We start from the raw sequence: 18,495 nt of genomic DNA, 5'->3' as shown, positions 1-18,495 counted from the left end.
CCTTGCAAGGAGTTTGTTAGAAATATTTTGTAATTTCTAAAGGAAGTAAGGTCTTAGAGAGAACAGAGAACTTCCTCTGCACAAACCTTTTTCAACTCTGATAGATTTAGTGGCAGTAGGAATGTGAAGATGCATTGTTGATGTAATTCTTGTTTCACTATTTAAAACAATCACCACTTGGTTAGGGTTAAGAACAGATTGTGGTCTTGGTTAAATATTAAAAAATGTCAGTGTGGCTTGACACAGGAGACACAACTTGTTAACATTTCCTATCCTTCACTGAAGGGCTTTTGTTGCTTAAACCTGGGGTTCGATTCCCACTGTGAAACATCCACCATTGTGTCCCTGAGCAAGACACTTAACCCATCGTTGCTCCAGAGGCGTGCGACCTCTGACATGTATAGTAGAATAGTCAAATTGCATTTCAAGTTTAGCAATGCCTTGCAAGGAGTTTGTTAGAAATATTTTGTAATTTCTAAAGGAAGTAAGGTCTTAGAGAGAACAGAGAACTTCCTCTGCACAAACCTTTTTCAACTCTGATAGATTTAGTGGCAGTAGGAATGTGAAGATGCATTGTTGATGTAATTCTTGTTTCACTATTTAAAACAATCACCACTTGGTTAGGGTTAAGAACAGATTGTGGTCTTGGTTAAATATTAAAAAATGTCAGTGTGGCTTGACACAGGAGACACAACTTGTTAACATTTCCTATCCTTCACTGAAGGGCTTTTGTTGCTTAAACCTGGGGTTCGATTCCCACTGTGAAACATCCACCATTGTGTCCCTGAGCAAGACACTTAACCCATCGTTGCTCCAGAGGCGTGCGACCTCTGACATGTATAGTAGAATAGTCAAATTGCATTTCAAGTTTAGCAATGCCTTGCAAGGAGTTTGTTAGAAATATTTTGTAATTTCTAAAGGAAGTAAGGTCTTAGAGAGAACAGAGAACTTCCTCTGCACAAACCTTTTTCAACTCCGATAGATTTAGTGGCAGTAGGAATGTGAAGATGCATTGTTGATGTAATTTTTGTTTCACTACTTAAACCAATCAAGACATACCGTGGTCATGTTTAGGCAACTCAAACCACTTGGTTAGGGTTAAGAACAGATTGTGGTCTTGGTTAAATATTGAAAAAAGTCAGTGTGGCAGGAGACACAACTTGTTAACATTTCCTATCCTTCACTAAAGGGCTTTTGTTGCTTAAACCTAACTGTCTTGTGCTTTGTACGCCCACCGTCCACCCTGACCACCTTCTGAGGATTTCTATGTTGGACAAAACTAAAGTATACTTATCATGATAGAACTAAACCAACAGGATGAGGGTGTTTTGCGTTTCATTGTGTCTTTACCCTGATAGTCCTGGTGCTATGTGATTCCCTTTGAGCTATTTAGGATTATTTGTTCCCTTACCACCATACACACTCAACAAATGTTTCCCACCTGGCGAGGAGATGACTATCACCTCTTCCCCATTTACACCATTAATCAGTAAACCACTGTTAATCAGCACAAGCAAATAAGTCAGATTGATATCACTGTCCTGATGTCTTGCCCTAAGCAAAGTGAGACAGATGATGCTTGGAACAGATGGTAGAAATGCAGTCATATATATCCACATTAGATAGAGCCTCCACACTGTGCTCATTAAACACTGCTGGGATCATGTAGATGATGCTGCATGTCTGAAGCTGTGTGGACTATGCAGTGACTGGAAAACCACGGGTTAGATCATCATAGCAGCTGTGTGGAAATAGTCATGTCAACTCTGAAGAAATTCTCTGCAGATATTTTACTTGATCATATGTCATTTATTTTAATATCACAACAAATAATACCTTTGTTAATAACTTTTATTCAAATACAACATTGTTCAGCTCCCTGCTCATACAAAAACTACATTCCTGATCATTGTTCGTCACTCAGTCGAAGACATTATGAACCGATGTTATTGTAACACCATAACAAATATTATCATTATTTGAAGCTGCACAAGACACCTTTATATATTGTTGGCCTGAACGGGGCAGCAGGATGTAGTCTGGTGCGCAGAAATTTTGGTCCACTGGATAAAGCTAGCATTCTAAATGTATTACAAATAATCGGGTGAATGTATAGTATCTGAACTGGGGCATCCACACTTAGTGATTTATGCTGGTAAACTGGTATATTTTACAGAGAAATTCTGTCTGGTGCAGCATCTATCATGCACTTTAAAAATCAGACTCAGAGTGTGCTGTACAGAAAGTTTTGCTGCCGTTTTATTAAAATTGAAAAAAATATATATATTTTTTAAACTAGTGGAAATCTAGTTGTAGTTTTCTATTAGAAACATATCAAAACTTTCAAATCATCTTCTTTTAACCCGAGTTCAGCAGTCTGAATGAATTTTCCTCCTTCTGGTCCTGCAAGAATGTAAAACAATGAAGACCACATTAATCTGTAACATCTTCATTAACACACGCATAATTTAAAAAGGCAGTGCATGTAGGACATCCAAGACAATTTATGATTCAACATTAAGAACAAAACAATTATAGAAGTGACTCATTATTCCACATGTCATTTTGTAAAATATGTCTCTGTAACATGTCTTTAAATTCACTCTGCACCTTGGAATATTGAAATGCCAGCAGGATGCAGTTTCTGTTCAGTTCTGCAATTATTATGGTAATTTAAAAAAAGGCAGCCTCTCAACATTAGCCCCCTTTTTTCTTTGTACTTTTCATTTGCTAATGTCTCTCCTGTGGAGAAATGGCTTGAAAATTATTGCTGCATTTCTAGCTCACTGCATTATTTGTCTGTCCTCTACCTGGCAAATTGGAAATCTGCCCTGAAGTCTTGGAAATAATTACCCAAGTACTGTGAAAGGAACCCTTATTTCTCATACCAAATATGACATTTGTGAAATTATTTCAGAAGAATCTGCTTTTATTCTCTGTGTATTATCAGAGCAGAGGATTCCTCACACATTGAACAGGATGCATTCAGACTTTTGATCCAGGGATTAACGATTGAATGAATGAATCATCATGACCCCTCCTACTCGCCCTCACTTGTTCACTACATCTTGCAGTTGTTCTTTTCTTCTCCCTCTTTCTTTGACCACTTTCCTGCTCTATCTCCATGTTTACTCAAGTCTTACCATTTACAGCAGTGAGCAGGGCTTCTTCTTGACCTTGGTGGGCTGAGGGCAGAGCACGGCCCGGATGGCCTCATCAAACACAGTCTTCAGACCACGTTGGGTCAAAGCTGAGCACTCCAAGTACTTCACTGCATCTATACATACAAGTAAGGATACACAGAATAACACACATCAGACTACACATAGAAATACAAATCCCAAGTGGAAAGTTAGGTTGAAGTTAACAAGATGCAATTATAAACTTGTGCATTGATGCTGTGTAAGTATCCAGTGTATATAACCATTTCGGTAAAGAAATACTAAATGCAGGACATCCCATGGAACCTGCATGTTGAAATACAGAAATAGAAAAGCCTCTGAAACATCACTAACATGTCAGCTGGGGGACTAATGGGCTTTAGCTTCTCAACCAGATTTGGCCATTTCCTAGGCATAATTCCACCAGAAAACCAACAAAACCACACATATCTGGCTGATGTGAATTGTGGGATATAAAATCTTAATTTCATGGCTTTCAACTTCATAAAATCTTCATGCTACATCTGTGACATATCTGTTGCATCTGGGTTCTGGCTGTAAAGAAGAGAATTATATTTTCACTGCATTATGTATTGTCTGATTACAGTGCAACAAACCATGGATTTGTCAGTTATGTTAAAGGAGAATTAGTCACGGAGAAACATTAGCATACATACATTTGGAGTCATGTTTCTGTCCACATGAACAAATCATTATTTATTACATTTATTTATAATATATACCCAATATTTAATCTGCTTTTAACAGTGTTATGTTTAAATCCTCAAAGAATTACCTGGCTGTTTGGCTGCAAAATGCTCCATTTTGTTCACCCACTATTGCTAACTTTGCCACTTGGCCTCGTGTTGGTAGCATACCTGGGTTTATCAGAGCTTTGGCATTTTTTCAGTATTGGAATCATATCGGGAAAATAAACTTTTGGCCGATAATTTAGGCGATAATAATAATAATAATAATAATAATAATAAATTGAATTTGTATAGTGCTTTTCACAAACTCAAAGTCGCTTTACAGAGCAGATAAAGAAACATGACAAAAAAAAAAATAAAAATAAAAATAAAAATAAAAAGAATCAAACAATTCTTTCAAGTGCGTGGCTGCTGTGATGCTTATGACATCATATTGCTGCGCCTGGATAGAGGCACGCAGACGTAGTGCAAACAGCGCGAGCCAAACAAACATGCCATCACTTTGGATGCTTTCACACTTTCATGAGCAGACAGCTCTATTGCAATATGCAGTTTTTGTTCTGCAAGGGTTCCGAGAGAAGGGAAATGTTCTGCGAGTTTCAACCCAACAAATCTCATAATTCACTTGAAAGTTTGTCATTAGACAAAGATGTGCTAAGAGAATACAAAGCAGCAGCTAAAATTAGCACTAGCAATCAGAAAAAAAACCTGAGAGCGGTAGGATCTATTCAATTGGCATTTAAAAACTGCACAAAGTTTACAAAAGACATAGAATAATAGAAATATCATGACAGTAGTGTTTTATGAATGAATAATATCACATAGGCTACTTTCCTCTATCATGGAGAATGATTGTTTACCAGAGTCGATCCATTTACATTTATTCATTTAGCTGACGCTTTTATCCAAAGCGAATTACAGTTGCTATACATGTCAGAGGTCGCACGCCTCTGGAGCAGCTAGGGGTTAAGTGTCTTGCTCAGGGACATAATGGTGGATGTCTCACAGTGGGAATCGAACCCAGGTCTCCCACACCAAAGGCAAGCATCTTATCTAAGCACCATCACCAGCCAAACTAACCATTCATGCTTTTACTGTCAGTAAACTCAATATACTACCACAGTATTGGCAGTAATCACAGAAAGCACAACACAACAATTGATAAACATTGTACGCAAACTGTAATACGGTGACCATATTTTCATTTCACTATAACACAATAGTCTGGCTAATATCACTCACTGAGTGCTAGGTAAATATAAGTGCTGCTTTGTTTCAAGCCTTCATCAGACAAGGAGACAAAAAGTGTTATTCACCTATCTCCTTAGCCAGAGCCAGGCCCTGAGGGTAGGTGATTGGTGCCAGCTTCTTTTCCTTCAGCTTCTCAATGGTGTCCTTCTCGTCCCTCAGATCCAGCTTTGTGCCCACCAGGATGATGGGTGTGGAGGGACAGTGGTGGCGAACCTCTGGGTACCACTGTCAGAGGACAGATATGGCAAACAAAATGAAAAGAGAGAAAGGGGAAGGCACAAAGTGAAGGTATGTGTTGGAGATGATGAAAACTGATTTTATGTCTTGGTTGTACAGCCTCTGTCCTGTAATGTTTTAAATCTGGGGCAGGACTTATAAAGCACCATATAACTTTGCTTTGATAAGTGCTGTATAAATAAAGTTCATTATTATTATAAAATAAAATGGGGCGAGGAGAAGGTTGGACCCCAGGAGGTACAAAGTGAATGAAGGATGCCCCCTGGTTTCTTACTTTGTGATGAAATAAGTCTTAAAATACAAATGGCAATCTGCAGGTATGCAAAATTTGAATAATATTTAGTTGTGGATAGATGTAGGCTCTGCATTTGCTTTTTTGCTAAAGCAAATCCTGAAATCCAAGTTTCAGCGTCAAACTGCAAGTTATTTCATAACGTAAATGAGATTTTCATTTTCAGACCCGTCCTGGCTGCCTCCACTCTCCTCTTTTACAGTTTCTCTCAATTTCTTTGCTCGTTCTGTCACACAGGCGCCCACTACTTTTCCTTCTGTTCAGCTTGTCGTTCCCTCTGATCTCTCATGTGCTTATCCCTTCTCACCTCATATCGCCCCTTTTTTTTTTAAACCTCCCCCTCGTGCTCTCTCACTCAACTCTTTGCCTCTTTTATGCCCTGTACAACCATTTTCCATAGTGATGAAATGAGAGATGTTATCTGCTAAACGAATTAAGCAAATTCTGTGAAAGTTTTGAATGACCTGCTTATTAGAGAAGTCTGCTAACAAGCCAGTCGGTTGACATGAAGGGATTATAGGTATTACCTGATGAATCGTACTACTGCTTCTTTGAGTCAATTCTTTTTAAAGACTTACCTTGTATAGCTGAAATTTTAAACCAATGTGTTAAACTAATTCATGGACTCCTTGGGTCTCATTAACTTTCAGCTTTATCTTTATCTTTAGGGTAATTCCCTGGTGGACGTTTTTGAGTACTTCCAGAACTTGGAATGTTTTGTCAGCAGGTCCACTTCATATTATACCTTTAGCTTCATATTGTAAACTAAATAAATAAAATAAGACTTGACTTTAATGAGTTCAAATCTGTGATCTCAGATTCCAAAAAGCTAAATTAGCTTCCAAAATTTAAAATCCTAGGACAAATAGACAGGGCATATGTTGCTGCCCAATCAACATGTCACAACCTGAGGGACAGTGAGTGACCTGCACACGCACACACAAACACGTACACAAATTTGTATTAATTAAATGAAAATGATGAATAAATTAGCTGTTGCAGTGTTTTTATATAGTTCTTGCTTATTTGTATTTGTGTTTTTTAACTGCATGTCTTCAGTTTTTTTATTTTTTCTATGTTATTTTACTTATCTATACCTTATAGTCCATTTGTATATAAATATATATCATAGCACAATTCTTCTGTATATGTACATGTGTTTATTTCACACTGGTAACTGCTAGACAGAGATGTTTGTGTAATTCTGTATCTGCTTTACCTTTTATAATGTTTTTGTCAATATCTAATTTCTTTATAATTCCATAAACTGGTTGTCAACCCCTACACTAACCTTTCATTCCTTTCTCTCCAGCTGATCACGAGTCGGACAATGTAGAAAAGAATAAATACTATCTGATTGGTGATCAATGGACATGGGGGCAAATCTGTATTCCACCATGTCATTGTCCTTTCATTTGCTCGACATGTAGCTGCTCACAATTGATAACTATTGACAGGAAGGTGCCTTGCTGTCAGTTGTTGTGAACCTCTACATAGAAAACAATGAGCTTTCGGAAACTGATGAAGGAGAGGAATGTAAAGGCAGAGACAGATTAGTTTGAAGGTTGGTGTTAAAAAGAGTCTGAAAGGTCCAGAATCAAAAGGTTTGCCCTGGTAAGAATGAGCTACAGAGTATTTCAAAAATGACCAAATAATGTATACTTAATTGATTGTGCGCAGTTAGTGCAAACAGTGGCAGTTAAACATTCAGCCTCCTTTTACCTGTCGTGATCACACATGTGCCAAATATATTAAAGTTTCATTTTATCTCAACCACATACACATAAGTATCTGTAATTTAGGCCAAAGACAGCTTTGTTTTCTGAGTGTTAAATTATGACTAAAGCCCTCTTTCTGCTGCTAAGTGTTATTCACGTTTTTACCATCTACCAGTCTTTCATTTGGTAACACTTCAGTCTCTCATTACTATGGCACTCAAAACAAAGAGCAAAGTACAGGTGAATTGGACTAAAACAAATTCAATAAATATTTCTGGTGTTGTTTTCCTTTGTTATATCGTATTGATATTCTTATAAGATATTTATGGGGTTGAAGAGCACTGAGTGGTTTTGAGAGAGGTCACACTGGTCTGCTCCTCCAGAGGCTCTGCTTTTGATGCAGTACTCAACCTTGCATCATAGCAGAGGAAAAGGGGAATCCATGAAACTGCTAAAACTGAAAGAGCACTTGAGATGAGAGTGCTGTACATGAAAGTGTCCATCTCACAATGATTCATCTACAATCAGGAATTCTTTTCAGTGCGTAGAGATTGAAGGGCTGAATGATTTAACAAGCAGGAAAAGAATATGGATGGATACAAATAAAAAATACGGAGCATAGTTTATTAACTGATTAGTAAATTGACAGAATTCATCTGCAGCTATTTAATTAACACTTATAAAGCAAAAACACCAGACATTGCATGGTTCCAGCTTCGCCAGTGTGAGGCTTTGCTGCTTTGCTTTGCTTATATCATTGTATATTTATTATATTTGGATTGCAGACTGTTAGTCAGACAAAACAAGACATTTTAAGACATCACCTTGGGGTCTATATTTTACTAATTTCTTAGTAAACCAAACCCTTACAACTATTATTAATCAACCAAGTAGTCAAATGTTCCACTAAGGATTAATATGCATTTTATACACTGAATTTTTCCTTGGCTGAATATCCTTGTTTTTGTATTTTTTTCCACCTTGGAATGTATTCATACTCTGTGATTTCAGAAACTTTACAGTATATTAGCTCTCTGCACAATGTGTGCATCAGTGGCTGTGTAGGCCAAACGTTGGCCATCAATTGAAATCATCTAATTTACAGGGATATTGCCATAATCCAAGAAATTAAATTAGAATAAAAAGTTACATTTCCAAATGGACACAGTTTGCTCAACCTAAACTAAATCACAATGTGTTCAAAATAATGTACCACAGATACGAGACTCACCTTAGCTCTGACGTTTTCATAGGATGCCGGGCTCACCAGGGAGAAACAGATAAGGAAAACATCCTAAATGGATAGACGATAAGATAGTGAGAGAAGATTAGATGGTAGATTTGACCAGACTGGGACTATGTCTATTGCAAGTTTAAAAAGGTTATAGTAAAACATGTATGTCATTTTATGCCTGTATTGTAAAGGGCATAATTACCTTTTTTGTTGTGTAGCTTTAACTGTGTGCAATTTTGTTGGAGAAAGTTTTAAATGCCTGATTCAAAATGGGCCCAATTTTTTTTGTTTTTGGTTGCATTAGTGCATTTTGGATGCAGAGCTTCATGTTGGTAAAGAGAAATTTGTGAAGTTTTGAAAAAGGGAACTCATTATAGGGAAAAAAGCATGTAATTAACTGCAATATAATAGCCGCGACACATTTGTGTTATAGGATAAAACACATCAACAACAATGAACAAACACAATTTTTGTGACAAAACTGTTGATTTAATTGACAAAGTGACACGGTTTTATGTTTATTTGGGCACCAATGCATTCTATTGCATTCTGAGCAGTAGACTACATTTGTCTTTTCTATAATCACAGTGATGTGTCACATTACAAACAATATTTTTCTAGGTATTTCTTTGTAGAATGTTTCTGTCTGATAATAATCAGGTGGCTTTCACACATTAAGCAGCTTCATCAGTAACATCTTTATTTCTGCCTTTTGATTTAATGAGATGTAGCTCAGTCAGGCTGCAGTATTGTAAATGGATCTGGCAACTCTCTCATCAATCTCAACTCTCCTGGGTTCCACTGCGGGAGACAAAGTGGATTTTATCTTTACTAGTGTATGTGTGTGTGTGTGTGTGTGTGTGTGTAATGGAATACCGTCTGTGGGTAGGACAGTGGCCGGAGCCTGTCGTAGTCTTCCTGTCCAGCAGTATCCCAGAGGCCCAGATTGACTGGCTTGCTGTCCACCATCACATTAGCTGAGTAGTTGTCAAATCTGTGGAACGTCAGTAATCAATCAATTAGTCAGTCATCCGATCTTTCATTTAAGTGATCATTTAAACAATCGATCATTTGAATTAAATGCCACTGAAATGTCAACACGCCAAAGGTATAGTCTCATAATTACACATAAGTCATCTGAGACCTGAAACGAGAAGCTTCTGATTGCAGAAACCATGGGGAAGGAAGTTTATTAGAGCATAGTAATCCAGGATCCAGTAATACACCTTAAAATAAAAAAAAAATTAAAAAAGTATTTAAATAAAAAAGTACTAAAAAAGTGCTTTACAGTCAGAAAATTATTTTTTTTTTAGTACAAACAGTAGCTCATTAAACTTAACTGACTATTTCTTGTCCCGTTAATGAGCACTAGACTAATCCTTATAGACTGGATTACATCCATTTCTATTCCGTTTGCTGTTTGTTTGCCATAAAAATGCATAATATATTTGGTTTCTGTTGTTAAAACACCTGTTTGTTTAAGGAAATAATGAGTGGCGGAATGTAACAACATTTACTCAAGTACTCTACATGAGTACAACTTTGATACGCTTTTACTTTATTTCCATAATTTTCCTCTACATTTGTATGATAACATGTTACAGATTATGATTTTACATACAAAACATTTAGTCAAATTATAAACTATGATACATTGTTATATATTTAGCTACCCAACATTGTATAATGTTGTAAAATGCATCAGTACTAATATTCCAATTATATGATAATATAATATAAACCTCAATAGAGCTACTCTGCCCAGGAAATACTTTTCCTTTTGATGCTTTAAGTACAATTTGATGATAATACTTTTTTTTCCATTATACTTAGTTTCCACCACTTTAAATAACCACTGCAATGTTTTAGATTATAACATTTAAGCAGAACTGCCCCCGTGTGGCCTCATTGAAACACTACAGTCTTATCAATCAGCTTTTTGAGAAACTTTCCTACTTTCCTGTACTCCTAAAACAACTCACACACATTCCAACTAGCTTCAATACTAAAGAGCAATGAGTGCATACTACTGAAAGAAAAGGTCTGCGGTACAGACTTTTCCAACCAGGGTCCATCCATTGATAATTTAATAAATAATAATCACCCATGTTCTTGCCTCTCTTCACTGGGTACCAGTCAGGTTAATTTAATGATTTTACTGCAGACAACAAAATCACTTCTCTCATAAAACCACATTTTATTAATTTCAGCAAGTTCTGTTTTCATAATTTTAAGATATCTGTTTTGTTCATTCCGTTCTCTATTTTATCTTGTCTTATTGTATCATGTTTGATTTCATTAAATTCTTTAATGACATGTATTGCTTGGTTTGTAGTCCTGAATTGTTTTTATTTCCCTGTAACTATTTAGCTGTACTGATACTGTACTGCTAATTATTTTTATTCAATATGTATCAATATGTTGGCTAGCAGAGAAAACATAAAATCTGGGACTTGCTCACAAGCACTGCAACAATAACTGTTGAAGTAGAGGAGTGTTTATATTTTCTTCTCTATTTACTTGTCAACTTTTTTTTTTTTTTACAAGAAAGCTTTTAGGGTAAAGAGTGTTTTGCCACCAGTCCAAACCTGTCAGTGTTAACACCATCTCTGCAAACGTCCTGCCGTGTGTGTGTGTGTGTGTGTGTATCTTTTTTTTTACTGTCTGTGTGTATGCCATAGCCTATTTGACTCGATATGCATGCACACAATTGCATATTGTATTTCATTAGTGTTCATATAGAAACTGCAACGTGTTAGTCTTCTTGTACATGTAATTTACTGTATGCTTTTCATATCACTTCAGAGAGAGAGAGAGAGAGAGAGAGAGAGAGAGAGAGAGAGAGAGAGCATGTGTCTGGGTGCGTCATACTCACACAGTAGGAATGTACTCCCCGGGGAAGGCATTGGTTGTGTAGCTGATGAGAAGACATGTTTTTCCCACAGCTCTAAATCACACAAGTAAAAACACATACAGTTAGACATTATAAAACGACAATTAAAACGACAATAAGAATGTTTCAGGCTACGAGATTGGAAGACAGTGAGAGGAAGACAGAAGATGGGCAACTTGTCTCCACATCCCGAGTGATGAAACCACACGGCTGTATGTAGGAGATGATGGAACAAGTATCAACTAGCCATGTTCGTATTTTGTTCCAGAGCTTTGCTGACAGCATTTCGACAACACCAGAACTCGTGCCCTGTCCACAGAGGCACGGGTAAAAGGAAGATTGGTAAGAGGTAATGAGGTGTTGCTTCAGGATTGTTGCTATAATCAAACAAACAAAGCAGGGGGCGAGCCTGTCATGAAACCAGCTGATCTGTAGCTCAGGGCCCAAAGGCGGTTCTTGCGGTGTGTCTATGAGGGTGATATTTACGCCCATATTCTTATGTATGTAATTGGAATATGGTAAACAGCTGCTTTGCGTCCCACAACCCTGTACACAGGATAAGAGGTTGACAATGAGCGACTGAGTGAGTGAGCTTTCTGTTATTGGTCTTGGAAAACCTCCCTTGTTTGCTCACATAATGGCCATAAGCAGGCATAACATAACAAATCCGGTTTGTGTCCAATTAGCTTGGAACCCATCAGCTCATCACCCACAATCATAATCATTCATTCAGCAGCCTTTTAATGTGTAAGCTAGAGGGTGTAAGGACTGTAAGCCATAGCACTACATGAACATACATACTGTCTGACAAAGTGATAACAATACAGAATATATATCATATGATATTTCTGTATTTGTGTTTTTTTCTCTGGGGCTCTCATTAGTTAGAAGTGGGTTTGTTGAAAAAGATCATGTCACATATTCCCACCTGTACCAATCAGAATTTAAACAATGAGGAATCTGATGACAGTTCATGGGTTTTTTGCTCTTGTTGCCAGCAATCAATCATTTGATCAAACCAGATCAACACAGTCCAAGCTAATTTTATTGGTAAACTCTTTTAAATAACAAAGAATGTTTTTTTAATATAATTTTCCCATTGAGTGTTACTTAGGCCCAAATATTTGTTTTTGAAAGAAATAGGCCTACTGCATAAATTTAGCGTGACCTGACATTGGAAACTGTAGTTTGACAAGTAATCTCTGGTCAGGGTCCATTTACTTTACTTTTTCAAGAGTTGTCAACTGCATCTCACGGTCTTCTTCTGTATTGAACTTTGGTCACGTGATAACAGGTGGCCATATATTTTGTAACCCTTGAATTGTAACCATTGTCAATGTTGAAGAATGTTTTTTTGTTGTTGTTTGTCTTTGGTTGTTCTCACTTGCAAGATGAACAGCCTAAGTGGGTTAGTACAGCTTATAGTGCACTTTTTGAGCGCTTAAATGTAGCATGAGTCCCTACTGGGTATCTTGGTGTTGTAGTGCTCCCCATCTAAACTCTTAACACAAATTTTATCTGTGGTTCAAAAAAGCTGCATTACACATAAACACCTGAGGTAAGGGAAGTGGATCTGTGCAGCAGTATGGGAAAATGATTTGAGTTTAGTTGATCTTGTTATGGAGTTGACATAAATGTAATAAAAAGAAAAAAAAGCTTTATGTGAGTATACATTCAAAATGGTGTCACTTTCATAGAGTCAGTTTGGGGGTTGGGACTTTACCTGCTTTCTTTAAGTGTTTGTCCATGCACATCACAGAAAGATTTAACAAACATTTACCCTTTCTGGTTTTTAGCCATGCAGAAAGTTTCAGTTTTATTTGTCAAGGTTCGCAAATCATTTCAATTAAAATATCTGCCACTGACTTCTGCTGCCAATGCCAAGCAAGCGCGGAAGTTTGAATTATGTTTGTGGTGCAACATTGAAATTTCCTTAAACTGTGAACCGTTTTTAGGTTTTCTGGTAATAGCTCCCACTGAAAACACAGAACTCTGTGTCCAAATCAATCCCTCATGCACTATATGCTTATTTCACATCCTATCTTATTACAAATAAGGAATTACAAAAAAATTACCACAATGATTAGAGAAATGTGACAATTACAGTTTTGTGACTATACACTTGTCCGTGATAGCACACATTTATCAAAATCTTGATTTATTTCTCACAGCTGAACTACTGAGTGGTTAATATGTGGGGAATGAAAAAGTGATTTTAGAAACAGCCTTTGAGCACAAAAATCGACACTTCCCTCACCACTACTGAAGTGTGATAGCAGCATTAACTTGACTCAATTTTAACTTTTTTTTATCTGGACTAATAAAACTTAATTAGATGCCACTAGAGATAACTGAGAAAATATATCTGTCTGTGATTCGGATTGACCCTCTAAAGAAAAGTTGACAAATTATAAATAAATAAAAAAGGGCAAGGGAGAAAATTGTGACACTAAAACTCTAAATTATCAGAAAATCAATTTCCAATTAGAGTTGTAATTCTTAAAAAGGCCATCCCAAGAACAAGATGACTAAGTGGTATGAGCAGCTGTCAACTAAGAAAAGCAGTGTGTGTGTGTGTGTGTGTGCGTGTGTGTGTGTGTGTGTGCGGACTTCTATCTTTGTGAGAACCAATGCATTCAAGATGCTGAGTTAGATGACACGGTTAGGTCGTCACTTTTCCAAAAGGCAGCTTTACGGTTAAGGTTACATTAAGGTATTGGTGAGATACAAAGGTTGGGGTTAGACATGTAACTGTGATGATTAATGTTATGATGAAGGCTCTCAAAAGTATAGAAGTGCAAGCCAGTGTATGTGTTGTGGTTGTGTGTGAGTCAAATAGGAACTGATCTGTTTCAGAAGCATCAGTTAGTGCTGAAAACAGGAACCAGACAAACTGAGCTATCAAAAAAAAAAAAAGACTTCAGCCTCCGATCTGGCTCTGGCTCTGTTCTTAATCTGGTTTTCCATCATTTTTTCCGTCTCCTGCTGACACCATCCTACTTCACCTGGTTTTAGCTGGGCACAGTCTTTAAAGGAGATTGATTCTCACTCTCTCTGTCTTTTATTATCTTCAACCTTATTCTCTTTGTCATATTCTCTAGCTCACTTGTATTTCCTCCTTCTTTCTATCTTTTTCTCTTCGTCTCTCTCGTTCTTCATATTAGGCTGTTGGTTGGAATCTCGTAACCATCACAACAACATACTTTGTCTCATTTCCTCCATCTTAGTGTCAGACACCACTTTTCTCCCTCCGCTTGCTTCAGTCCAAAAGGCACAAGCCACAGTAATGGCTGCCACTACTTCAAAGCTAAAAGGTGTCAATCAGCTAATCACACGTTTGTTTCTAAGACTGAGGATATGAGAAGACACAGAGCACAGCAGAGTAAAGCAATAATGTCAAGCAATTTGGCTCAGTTTTAATTAGTTGTGTTTTATGTGTTATACGTTTTGGTATTTTTGAAATGTCCACTAGAATTAGAAATACTGTAGGGTGTGGTTTTGTTTGTAATATCTGAATGACTAATAGGACGCTGCTTGTTAAAGGTTCCCTGTGGAGTTTTAGATCTCTAGTTACATGGAGCTGTTTGTCTGAGTGGGTTCTTGTTTTTGTTTTTTTGTTTTTTTGTTTTTTTCGAAACACACACATGGGTGTCACTATGCACAGTCTGACCAATGGTCTCATATATTCCACATCAACAGGTGGTGGTAACACAAGTGATGCTGCAGTGTGCCAGAAAAGACAGGGAAAAAGACTGCAAGCCGATACCCGTAGATGTAAACAATGCTAGATTAAACAACCGCTTTATGAGGAAGGAAATGTACTCAACACTTTTGCTTGATCTCAGGGGTATACACAATGCATTTTGGTTAGTAACACTGTGAACACGTCTTTGCCTACAAGAAAACTCGACATGGCCCCTTTAAGAGGTAAACTGTATTGGTAACTAAATTGCTGAAACAGTCCATCCACCCATCCAACAGGCCAACGCTATAATAAGGCCATTTATCAGCAGCAGTTAGCTTGTATGTACACAGTAACTGACAAAAGAAATGACAAACTTCCCTACAACCTGAGACCAACTTCCTCATTTCTCTGTGTTACTGGAAGCTTTAAATACCATTTTTGACATATTGGTCACAAACATAGTTAAACAAACACGTGTTCACACATCACACAGACAATGTAGCTGCTGAGTTTCTTTTAAGACCGAACTTGTCTCCACAAGGTCCACCTGCACAGGATTCATCTGGTGGAGTCCCAAACTCAAGCTGCATACAGCAATGCATACAGCATGATGCCACGTTAGCGCCTACCAGAATCGATCAAAAGAAAAAGAAATCGTGGCAGAAATTACTCATACCAGCTTCAACAGTTTTTTGGCTCTCATAAGGCTCATATACACGTACTCCCTCAAAAGTGCTGTTGGGAATGTTTCAAAAATGTACATAAATACTTTCTGAAGTGATAGGTGTCAACAGGTGTAAAACTGGGCAGAGCTCCAAGCTGTCGACAAATTCTTTTCTTCACATTCCTCACATTACTTCCCCCACTGCTCAAGTTCTCTGCTGAACAGCAACAATTGCCTTTGTGCTGGCGGTGTGTTTTCTATAATCTGGGTCAAGTTCTGGACAGCAGCCATGACAGATGCAATTAGGATGTATTTTCAAAATACAAAGTTTGAAGAGCATTCAGGTGGTTTATGTCATGAGAATGAATCCCTTTGAAGAATGACACAGAGAAGCAATTTTCGACACCGCTATGGTTAAAGCGTGTAGTTAAGACCACATTTCAGGTTAAAATGACGACTTTTCATAGATTAAGGCTCCTTCGACTTCGTTACAGTGATAAGCACTTGGTTTGTGATCATGATTAACAAAAACCAATGCTGAGTGTTGGTACTTCGTTGGAAATAAACCTTTGTCTCTTGTGTTAATATCACACATTTTGTTCTTTTCCCATTCCCAGTCCCATTCTTCCACCCCGACCTTCTAATGTCCTTTGTGGACTTTGAGAATGTCACGCTACTCCTTCCTTTGCTCCAGACAAAGTGTGTTCACCTTTGAGCAATCAAAGCTCAAAGTCAGCTCATAGGCACTTTTATTTTAAATTTAGTGCATAAAGTAAACCAAAATAATACAAAATGCCCCACTTTCCAAGTATGATAGACTTCAGTCTCCTTACTTCTCCACTGTACAATTTTAAATCTCAGTGTCACATTCAACACACACCAGGAAGCTCAACACACACAAGGAAATTGTACCTGTAAATTGTTTAACATGTAACTGATCTCTCGCAGTAACAACTTTAGTGCTTCCGCTTAAAAATTTCCCCCATCATGCCAGCCCTTTTGCCCCACCTTCAAGAATAAGAAGTGTGCAGAAGTTAAATTTTCTAATATGGTAGACAACACATTGTCCAAACTTGTTCTGAGAGAGTACATTTAAGCCTTTAGACCGAACAAACTCCAGGTTTTCTAATACTAAGAAGTGCAAGTGCCCAACTTTAACAAAACATAGCTTTTATGTCTTTATTTCTGTTTCTTTTCTTTTACAGTAATTTGTTGATTTTTTCTTGTCTTATGAACCACTCTTTTTGGCATTTCTTGGATTTTCATCTAGAGTCTGTGGTCTGAGCTTGCTACATTACAGCATTTCCCTGCAAGTTGTGGCCTGCATCCAGCACTCTCAAACACACACCTAAAGATATACACATAACACAGGACAGGCTGTGTTCTTCAACACGTTTAAGAGCACAGTAGCTAAGTGTTTCGAGTAAACACCATATCACACAGCCACATCACTGCGGAAGTTGAGAAAACTGTAACTTAAGGCTGTTCCGGCCTTGTGAAAATCTTTGACAATTTCTATCAAACAAACCTAAATTCTGAGCCTAGGACCAAACGTCCCCATCATGCATCAGCTGGGTTAACACCTCTTGATTCAATATCTGAAGCCAGCTTAAGTGATAACAATTTAGGTAAAGTAAAATAATGGCGTACCCATCTCCCACGACCACACATTTGATAGCCTGCATCCTGTTCCGCTCAGCTTCGTCTGTGCTCTTCACTCTAACAGAAACAGACTCAGAGAGGAAGGCTCAGAGGCGTAGATCAGCATGCAACTACAGGAAATTGTAACACACCTCCCTCACTCCCCTCCCTTTGCTACCTCTTTTTCTTTTTCTTTCTCTGTCTCTCTTCCTTTATGTTTGCACCAATCTCTCCTTCCGGTTTTGTTCTTTTTTTTTCTTCTTCTAAACAACACAACTTCTGCAAGCTGTCCATAGAGTATAAAATACACTATAAAAGTGGTGAATTATATGGCAAAAGACACTGTTGCAATAGTTTAGAGCTGTGAAATGGTCATGAAGTGTTTTGAAATGGGGAAGATGCAGTAACAATAACAGTAGGCTTTATTTAAAACTTGTGCAAAACACACACACACACACCTCTACTGTTACCATACACACACAGAGAAATACTTTAGTTTAAATTTAGTTTAAGTTTGATTTTAATTTAGTAATAAGTATAATGCATATTATTATTGTTAAATATACTATTAGTTATAAATAACTAAAGTAGGCTAATATTAAAAGGAAATAAGTGGAAAATAAGCCACTATACAAAAGCAAATCGTCACATGCTCATACAGCTGACAACACCTTTGATACTCCTCTGTTGCCACTAGATGGCACTTCAGTAACGTTTTTGTCATTCATTTTCACGTCAAACTATGAGCAAGTAAAGCAGAGGAGCTGCTTGTTAGACAATTAGACCTATATACATTTGCATCTTACTTCAATCTTAAGTAAGAAAATGTTTCAAACAGCCAATGCATTTGTCAGATCAACTATGAGAAACTCTTCCTTATTCCAGCAGTTACTGTGATCATGTGGTTAAGATGGCTTTCCACTTTATCTACTGGTGTCTTCCGAAATTCTTCTGTTTTATGAAAATGTTCCTATAGCAACATCCATATAGTGTCCTAACTGTAGTGTAA

General features: G+C 37.4%; 1 protein-coding gene across 1 annotated transcript; it reads right to left on the bottom strand.

Annotated features, from left to right (window-relative positions):
* Window positions 1–1,788: 1,788 nt before the first annotated feature.
* Window positions 1,789–17,602, bottom strand: rac2 (Rac family small GTPase 2). Its single transcript, XM_046046225.1, has 7 exons — window positions 17,496–17,602; window positions 11,479–11,550; window positions 9,480–9,597; window positions 8,601–8,663; window positions 5,188–5,347; window positions 3,144–3,277; window positions 1,789–2,403 (listed from the first exon to the last, which is right to left on the bottom strand). The coding sequence occupies exons 1-6, from the start codon at window positions 17,528–17,530 to the stop codon at window positions 3,147–3,149; spliced, it is 579 nt and encodes a 192-aa protein (XP_045902181.1). The 5' UTR covers window positions 17,531–17,602; the 3' UTR covers window positions 1,789–2,403; window positions 3,144–3,146.
* Window positions 17,603–18,495: the final 893 nt, after the last annotated feature.

This window comes from Micropterus dolomieu, linkage group LG04 (genome assembly GCF_021292245.1).
Source record: "Micropterus dolomieu isolate WLL.071019.BEF.003 ecotype Adirondacks linkage group LG04, ASM2129224v1, whole genome shotgun sequence".
Lineage (NCBI taxonomy): Eukaryota > Metazoa > Chordata > Actinopteri > Centrarchiformes > Centrarchidae > Micropterus > Micropterus dolomieu.
The sequence above is the reverse complement of the archived record's forward strand: the minus strand, read 5'-3'. Positions and strand labels throughout refer to the sequence as shown.